General features: G+C 44.1%; 1 protein-coding gene across 1 annotated transcript; it reads left to right on the plus strand.

Annotated features, from left to right (window-relative positions):
* Positions 1-5,207: 5,207 nt before the first annotated feature.
* LOC144378653 (thiol S-methyltransferase TMT1B-like) lies at positions 5,208-7,755 on the plus strand. The gene is made up of 2 exons (XM_078053367.1): positions 5,208-5,856; positions 7,411-7,755. Exons 1-2 carry the CDS (start codon positions 5,359-5,361, stop codon positions 7,645-7,647), a joined length of 735 nt encoding a protein of 244 aa, XP_077909493.1. The 5' UTR covers positions 5,208-5,358; the 3' UTR covers positions 7,648-7,755.
* Positions 7,756-8,326: the final 571 nt, after the last annotated feature.

Genomic DNA, 8,326 nt, shown 5'->3' on the forward strand with positions numbered 1-8,326 from the left:
CACTCATTATACATCTTTTGGAAATTTAAAATATATTCACATAATCATTGATATTTATTCAGGCTGTGTAATGGCCACAGCCTCCACAGGAGAAACCGCAAAAACGGTCATCTTACATTTATTAAAATGTTTTAGAATTATGGATATTCCCATGTTTATTAAAAATGACAACAGGCCAGCCTATCCTAGCAAGACATTTCAAGCATTTTATAATTATTGGCATATACAGCACTTAACTGGGATCCCCTATAATGCTCAAACTCAAGGCATCAGAAAAAACACATAAGGAATTAAAGATCATGCTACAAAAACAGAGGGGGGAAACTATACCAAGTTTCTTCATGATATCTTGAACAAAACCTTATTTACTTTAAATTTTCTTTCAATTTAAAAATTTTCTATTGAAATAACAGCCCATAAGCATCAGGCCCTCCTCATGGACCCCTGCCATCTACCTATGGTCCTATGGAAGGATCCCATAACAAATGCATGATATGGTCCGGGGCCCCTCCTAACCATGGGTCAAGGGTTTGTATATGTTAACAGGAGCCTCACCCCAACTGGGTGCTTGCCAGAAAGTCAAGCCCTGGACTCCCAGAACCATCAACCAAGAAGATGAAGAAACTAACTTTGGAGGAGAAACTTCACAAGAAAAAGACTCAACAATGCGAATGGACCTCACGTAAACTAACCTAGGGTCATATTAAAGGTCTAGTTGACCAAGCCACCAGACTGGCCCCTTTGCCTGGTGGCAACCCCATCCCTCGGCCTATGATGGTGGTTCTGTGGTGTGCAGCACTCACTAATAACAGTGAAGCTTCCCATCAGGTAAATTGAGCTTTGCTCACTAGGCCACCACATTTCGCAGTTGCTAACTGGGAAGGGGTTAGTTCTTCTCTAATAATTCCAACCATATTGATCCTGAGTTATCCATCCAGGAGGTGACCATACTGTGGAATACCAGCATTTCCATAGCTACACTACCCATCTATTTCTCTGTGGTAGATAATGAAACCTATAATCCAGGCAGTCCTCTCTTTTGCTCTTGCCAATGAAACTATTGTTGAGAACTATAATAAGTCGTATGTTGGACTATCTCTCACTGACCTTAGAGTTATAGTTAATGCTACCTATAGCCATAGACTCCCCTATGACAAATGCAAGAAACCCTTGCTGCCAACATGCCCAACAATGCACTTTGGAAAGTCCCCCTCAGATAATGATGGCATCCCATGGAATCAATCTGTCTCAGCCATACCTTATCTCCTTGATAAGAGGAATTTCTCTGGGGAAAAACAACATCAATGTGCCTGGGTGGGAGCAGCTCCCTGGAATGTAACTCATGCTCAAAATCACATGGGCTACTGTAATACTTGCTACATGGAACAAGCTGTTACCAACTGTTATGCAGAAAATCAATATGGCACGATGGATATGATGCTAATATTGCTAACTGCTAGGCCCATCAAATGGGCAGCAGCTGAATGGATGAATGGGTCTATATTGAGTCCAGACCCTGACCATGGATTTGCCTTTATGCCAAATTATACACATACCCACTATGCACAAGCTTGTGTTATACCACCCTTTGCCATGCTAATAATCAGTGATACTCATGGCATAAATATCACTCATGCAAAGATCCCTTGTGCAGTTAATACATCCTGCTGACTCACCATGAGACATGGAGATGAAGAATCTTCTGAATGAGATCCTACACCAGACAAGGCATGCAATTAGCCTCTTCATCGATGGGTTTATTGCCCTGGTAGCCTCCATCGCCTCCATAGCCACTGCCGCTGCTCCACTCACTCAGAGTATCCAGACTGCTCAGACTGTAAATAATTTGACTACTGCCATGGCAGAAGCCTTCACCGTTCAAAATGACTTAAATAAACTGTCCCGAGCCACAATTTTAGTCATTTGGCAAGAACTAGACCTCCACCAGGAACAACTAGATATTCTGTTTATGTTGTAAAGGTGCACTTGTGACCATGAATTCCCTAGTTTTTTTTTTTTAAGAGAGAGTGAGAGAGGGAGAGAGAGAGAGAGAGAGAGAGAGAGAGAGAGAGAGAGAGAGAGAGAGATTTTTTTTTTAATATTTATTTTTTAGTTCTCGGCGGACACAACATCTTTGTTGGTAGGTGGTGCTGAGGATCGAACCCGGGCCACACGCATTCCAGGCGAGCGCACTACTGCTTGAGCCACATCCCCAGCCCCTAGTTTTTGTGTCATCCAATATACTATATCTGAAAATGTAACCTTATACTTCTTCAATTTTTCTCAGTATATTAGGGAACTTGGGATGCTAACTATGATATGACTATGCATAACTTTACTAAGGCAATTGTCAAAATCAATATGGGTAAAGTATTTGTCTTTATAACCTCCTCTTTCTTCCAGGGATTGACTGAATATTGGAAAAACCTGATAGCGAAATTAACTAAACCTTATAATGTTTTTACCCTGGCCCTGCTGTTTATAATAGTGATAATTTTTTCTTGCCAGATGCTTATGTAACCAGGTAAAGGCCACCGAATGAAAAACAGCAATGCTGGATGAAGTTGTTGCAGCAGTCAGAGGTGGGGAGATGTGGGGACAAGTGCATGGAGTACTGCATACATGGCGTATATTAGCGTGCCTGAGTGGTGGGCCACTCCTCTTGTGCTAGGTGCGTGAATGGCAAACCATTTACACTGTAGGCACAGACCTGGGTGTGAGGCCATGTGTTGCAGTCCTGGCACTTGCTTCACAGGCAGCTCTTGTTTGGTCACTGCAAGAACAGCAAGAAATTGTATTGGTGGCTGCCTGTAATCTGCTTAGCTACTGCCTGACTATATATACATGGTAACTGCACAGTAAAATTAGACCTGCTTCCTGCTTGGTTTCCAGAGGTCTTGATTAGAGACTCCACAGCCACACTGTCCTCTACCTTGTTCCATGGACCTCCTTTCAGGACGAGAGAGAGCCCACACAATATCTAACTAATATAACCAGCAATGTGAGGACTGCTAAGAATGGCTTTGTTTCTGGGATGCAAAAGGAATGAAGGTAATTATGTGTCTACATGTGCTTGTAAATTTGTATGGTGTGGGATATCATCTCTACAGATTAGAAATAAATCAGGCAAACTTAAAAATATAGAGTGATAGATTGAGGGGGAAGGAGATGGTGAATGGAAGGTGAGAAAGTCAAGATAACCTAAACAGAGGACTCAAGAAGTTTGACTTTGGTTGGGCATGGTAGCACAAGCCTATAATCCCAGTGACTAAGGAATCTGATGCAAGAAAATTGAAAGTTTGAGATCAGCCTCAACAACTTAGTAAGGCCCTAAGCAACTTTGTAAGACACTATCTCAAAATTAAAACAAAATTTAATTTAAAAAAATGACATAAAAGAGCAGAGGATGTGGCTCAGCAGTAAAGCACTGCTACGTTCAATCCCTAGTACCAAAAAAAAAAAAAGAAAAAAACTTTGAAAAAGCTAACATGGGGTGATAATAAAAGTGTAGACTCAAGATAGGGTTTTTATTATATATTATAGTATATAGTATTTTATTATATATATTATAGTATGATATATTATAGTATAGTATTATATATTATATATATTATAGTATGTAGTATATATATTATAGTATGTTACTATGTTGAAAGATTCATGAGGAGATTCATGAGAGTAATGATTTAGGAGACGGAACAGACAAAACTAAGGCAAGAATTTACAGAAGCATTATTCAAATACCCTAAAAGTGGAAACAACTCATTCATCACTTGGTGAATGGATAAATATAGCATGGCATATCTATACAATAGAATTTAACTGGGGCATAAAAAGATTAAAAGAATGAGCATTGATACATGCAAATATTAGTAAATAAAGAACAGAACCTCTTTTATAATAAAAACAAAGGTAAAATAACTAAGAATATAATTACAAAAGGTTCAAAATCTATATAAACCTATCTTTATAATATTTTCTTTGGGCCAGGTGCAGGGCACATACCTGTAATCCCAAGCTACTCAAGAGACTGAGGTAGGAGGATTGCAAGTTCGAGGCTAGCCTGGGCAATTTAGTGAGATGCTGTCTCAAGAAAAGTCTAGTGATGTAGCTCAGTGGTAGAGCTTCCCTGGGTTTAATCCCCAGTATCACAAAAACAAAACAAAAGAAAGAAACAAACAAACAAAAAAGACAAGCAAACTCCCCCCCCTCCAAACAAACCAAAAAATGCAAAGCAAACCAAAGTGAACAAAACAAAAGAAATCTTCCTTTGGCCACTATACAGCTGGTGTTCGGCCTTCAATGCTCTGTGTGGGGATTTGCTCCCAAGATGCTAAGGAAGACTTCAGCCAAAGGAGAAGCCACCATTAATATCCTGGGAACTTTGTGGTAAGATTCCTGTGATTCAAAAGACTGGTATCTTTAGGCTTTTTTGCTTTGGTGGCAATTTCTGGTTCTGAATTTTGGAGGTGACTGTCCTAGGCTGTAACTGAGGTCCTCAGGGAGCTGTGAGGACACCGAGGGTCAATGGCTTCCTTCTGCTTCCTGACTCTCCTTAGAGCACACAAACATGGGAGCAGGGGCAGATCTTGGAAATTGTGGAAGGCCCTCCAGCCTCTCCTTGACTCCCCATTTTGTACATAAGAAGTCGACACTTGCCCAAGAGACACAGGACTAAGTGGCAGAACTCAGACTTCTTAGCACACAGGTCTCTTGACTTCATCTGTACTCTGTGTTTTTTTCTTTCTTCTATTTCTTGAGTCTTGAGGCCTTGGATTTAAAAATGAACAGCAGTAAGCTCAGAAAGTGCTTTTCTTTTGACCAGTAACCTCCCTTTTTCTTAAGACATATCAGGTCTAACCCTGAACCTTCTCTTAGGCCTCCTCCTGTTACAGTTTACACAGCCCTCAGGGTGTACTCTGGGAACCCAACCAGAATTTCCAGCTTGCACAATCGACTGAAGCAGACCTGAGATTGGAATGAGACTAGGATACCCCCCATGAAGCAGCTCTTCCCTGGCATTTGGCTCCCATGAAGCAGTGATCTGAGACATAATCCTGGTCCCCCTTAAGACTCCCCTCTAAGGTGAGTCAGCCTTAGAGATACCACCCTCCTAAGCTGGGCAGTGCTCCACCTGTCCCTTCGCCCCACATAAAGCTTTTGGAGAGCCCATAGGACTGTGAGAACCTTGCCCTCTGGAGGAATTCCACACACCCTCTCCACCCTGTAAGGAAGATTGCCAATCCAGACCCAAGGAGCAAAGTCCTAAAACGGGAGGAGAGGAGACTGGTTTCTGCCGAGGCTGGGCAGAGAAAGAAAGCCAGTGCCCCAACAGAAGCACCACCAGAAGCTGGTGCCATGGATGTCCTGGTCCGACTCCTGCAGCTGCTCATGCTGCTCCTGACGCTGCCCCTGCACCTGATGGCTCTGCTGGGCTTCTGGAAGCCCCTGTGCAAAAGCTACTTCCCCTACCTGATGGCCGTGCTGGCTGCCAAAACCAACCGCATGATGGAGAACAAGAAACGGGAGCTCTTCAGTGAGATAAAGGGGCTGATGGGAACCTCAGGGAAGGTGGCCCTGCTGGAGCTGGGCTGTGGCACTGGTGCCAACTTCCAGTTCTATCCTGCTGGCTGCAGGATCACCTGCCTGGACCCAAATCCCCACTTTGAGAAGTTCCTGAAAAGGAGCATGGCTGAGAACAGGCACCTCCAATATGAGCGATTTGTGGTGGCCCCTGGAGAGGACATGAAACAAGTGGCTGATGGCTCCATGGACGTGGTGGTCTGCACTCTGGTGCTCTGCTCTGTGCAGAGCCCAAAGAGGGTCCTGCAGGAAGTCCACAGAGTGCTGAGGCCGGTGAGCAGAGTGGGAAGGACGGGGGCCTGGGGCAGGCAAACAGCATTGGCCACCCCAGAGTTCGGGGGCCCCAGGAGGGGGAACTGAGGTACTAGTACATTAGACACCCTACCACCGCCACCTGCTGCTGAATAAGAGTGACCATGGTGGACCCAAGAGGATGCTGTTGGGGCAGACAGGAGAGTCACCTAACAGGAAGTGGAGGGAGGTGGTTGTAGAGAATCAGATGTAACTGCGCTACTATTACTGTCCTTGATGGAGTCTGCCTGCAACAGGATATTCTGTCAAGGTATAGATAGGTAACAGCGGACATGCTTGAAAACGAGGTGTCTGCTGTCCTTGGGAGGACTTGCCTGCAAACGGGATGTTCTTCCAAGTGGGCTAGGAGGGCGCTGAGAAAAATTTTTTATCTGTTCTAAACAAAGAGCAGAGCTCAGCATACTCTAGATCAAGATTAGATTAGCCATGAGAAGCGGGTCACTTCTGATTAGAAAGTAAAACTTCTGTGTGCTATGTTTAATTAACTGAAAGACCTGATTCTTTGATGTTGGAAGGCTGCCTTCTTTGTTCACAATACTATAAAAAGATTGCTTGTATGCAATAAAGGACTTTTTTTCTGCTGCTGCTTAGCTTGCTCTGCTTCTTCTTTCTTTTCCATGCTGACCTGCAAGTGAATTACTGCAAGAGGTGGAGAAGTCACCTAAGGAAGTGAAGTTTAAATTGAGATCAGAGGAATTAAACAGGACATGGAGGGTGGGGAAATAAGTGTGCCAGTAGAGACATTAGGGGGAGTAGAATCCACACATTTTTTAAATCCATAATATTTCAAGCGGGGCATAGAGAGAGGGGAATTTAGGATACTTTCCAAGTTTCTGGCGTGAGCAACTGAAGGGATAATGGGTGCTAGACCATTTGCTGGAATGGAGGAACACTGTTTGGGACTTGTTAGGTCCCAGGAGCTGCTGAGACAGCCAAGCAAGAAGCCATGTGGGCTGTTAGAGGGCTAGAACTGGAGGCAGGAAAAGATGCAGCGTGGAGATAGAGAGTTGGACATCGCCAGCTTGCAGCTGCTAATTAAGAACTCAGGGGTGAGTGAATCACTAGGGGAGGGAGTGGGAAGAGAAGAGCTGGAGAAACCCCCTGTGGTTATCGGGCAGGGTCTGAGGTTTCCCTGGGATGTTGGAGGAGATGTCAGGAACAGCTATGGCATGCACCTGAGTCTTGATAGAGAGGCCTGGTGCATATAGAGAGCCATCTGCCCTTGTTTCTTAGTCGCCCTCTGTCTGCCCTCTGGACCTTCTTTAAAGATCTCTCAGCAGTCATTTCCCCCTCAGTTACAAGAGGTTCTTCACAGGCCCCTTGAGGGAGGGTAGGAGCAGGGGGTGCAGAAAATGAGAAAATGTCAGAGCAGCAGTTTGCTCCATAAACTCTCAGACCAGCTGCTCCCACTTCACTAAGAGATTTGGCCAGGCTTGATCAGAGGGAAGGAGGTGATGATAGAAGGAAGGAGCAGGATGGAGCAGCTAGTGACACTGACCCTCTCCTCCCTCCCAGGGAGGAGTGCTGTTCTTCTTGGAGCACGTGGCTTATCCGCGAGGAAGCCAGGCCTTCATGTGGCAGCAAGTTTTTGAGCCCACCTGGAAGCACATTGGGGATGGCTGCTACCTTACCAGAGAGACCTGGAAGGACCTGGAGAATGCCCAGTTCTCTGAGATCCAAATGGAACGACAGCCCCCTCCCCTCAAATGGTTACCTGTTGGGCCCCACATCATGGGGAAGGCTCTAAAATAAACTTCCCTGTCCCCATTTAGAAAAAGCCACCCACTGCCAAATCTGTCTTCTACTGAGAGGGATCTAATCAAGAATGAGAGAAGCTTCCCTTACCACCATCCTCCCTAATTCCTCCCTCCCTCTGCCTGAGGGGAATCTCTAGCTCTAAAAAAAAAAAAACCAAAACATCTTAGGGTAGTTTTGATTTGCATTTCTCTGACTGCTAGAGATGGTGAGCATTTTTTCATGTATTTGTTGATTGATTGTATGTCCTCCTCTGAGAAGTGTCTGTTCAGGTCCTTGGCCCATTTGTTGATTGGGTTATTTGTTGTCTTATTGTCTAATTTTTTGAGTTCTTTGTAAACTCTGGATATTAAGGCTCTATCTGAAGTGTGAGGGGTAAAAATTTGTTCCCATGATGTAGGCTCCCGATTTACTTCTCTTATTGTTTCTCTTGCTGTGAAAAAACTTTTTAGTTTAAGTAAGTCCCATTTGTTGATTCTTGCTATTAACTCTTGTGCTATGGGTGTCCTGTTAAGGAATTTGGAGCCTGATCCCACAATATGTAGATCGTAGCCAACTTTTTCTTCTATCATACGCAGAGTCTCTGATTTGATATCAAGGTCCTTAATCCATTTTGAGCTAATTTTTGTGCATGGTGAGAGGAGGGGATTCAGTTTCATTTTGTTGCATATGGATT

Source organism: Ictidomys tridecemlineatus, chromosome 6, assembly GCF_052094955.1.
Source record: "Ictidomys tridecemlineatus isolate mIctTri1 chromosome 6, mIctTri1.hap1, whole genome shotgun sequence".
Taxonomy (NCBI): domain Eukaryota; kingdom Metazoa; phylum Chordata; class Mammalia; order Rodentia; family Sciuridae; genus Ictidomys; species Ictidomys tridecemlineatus.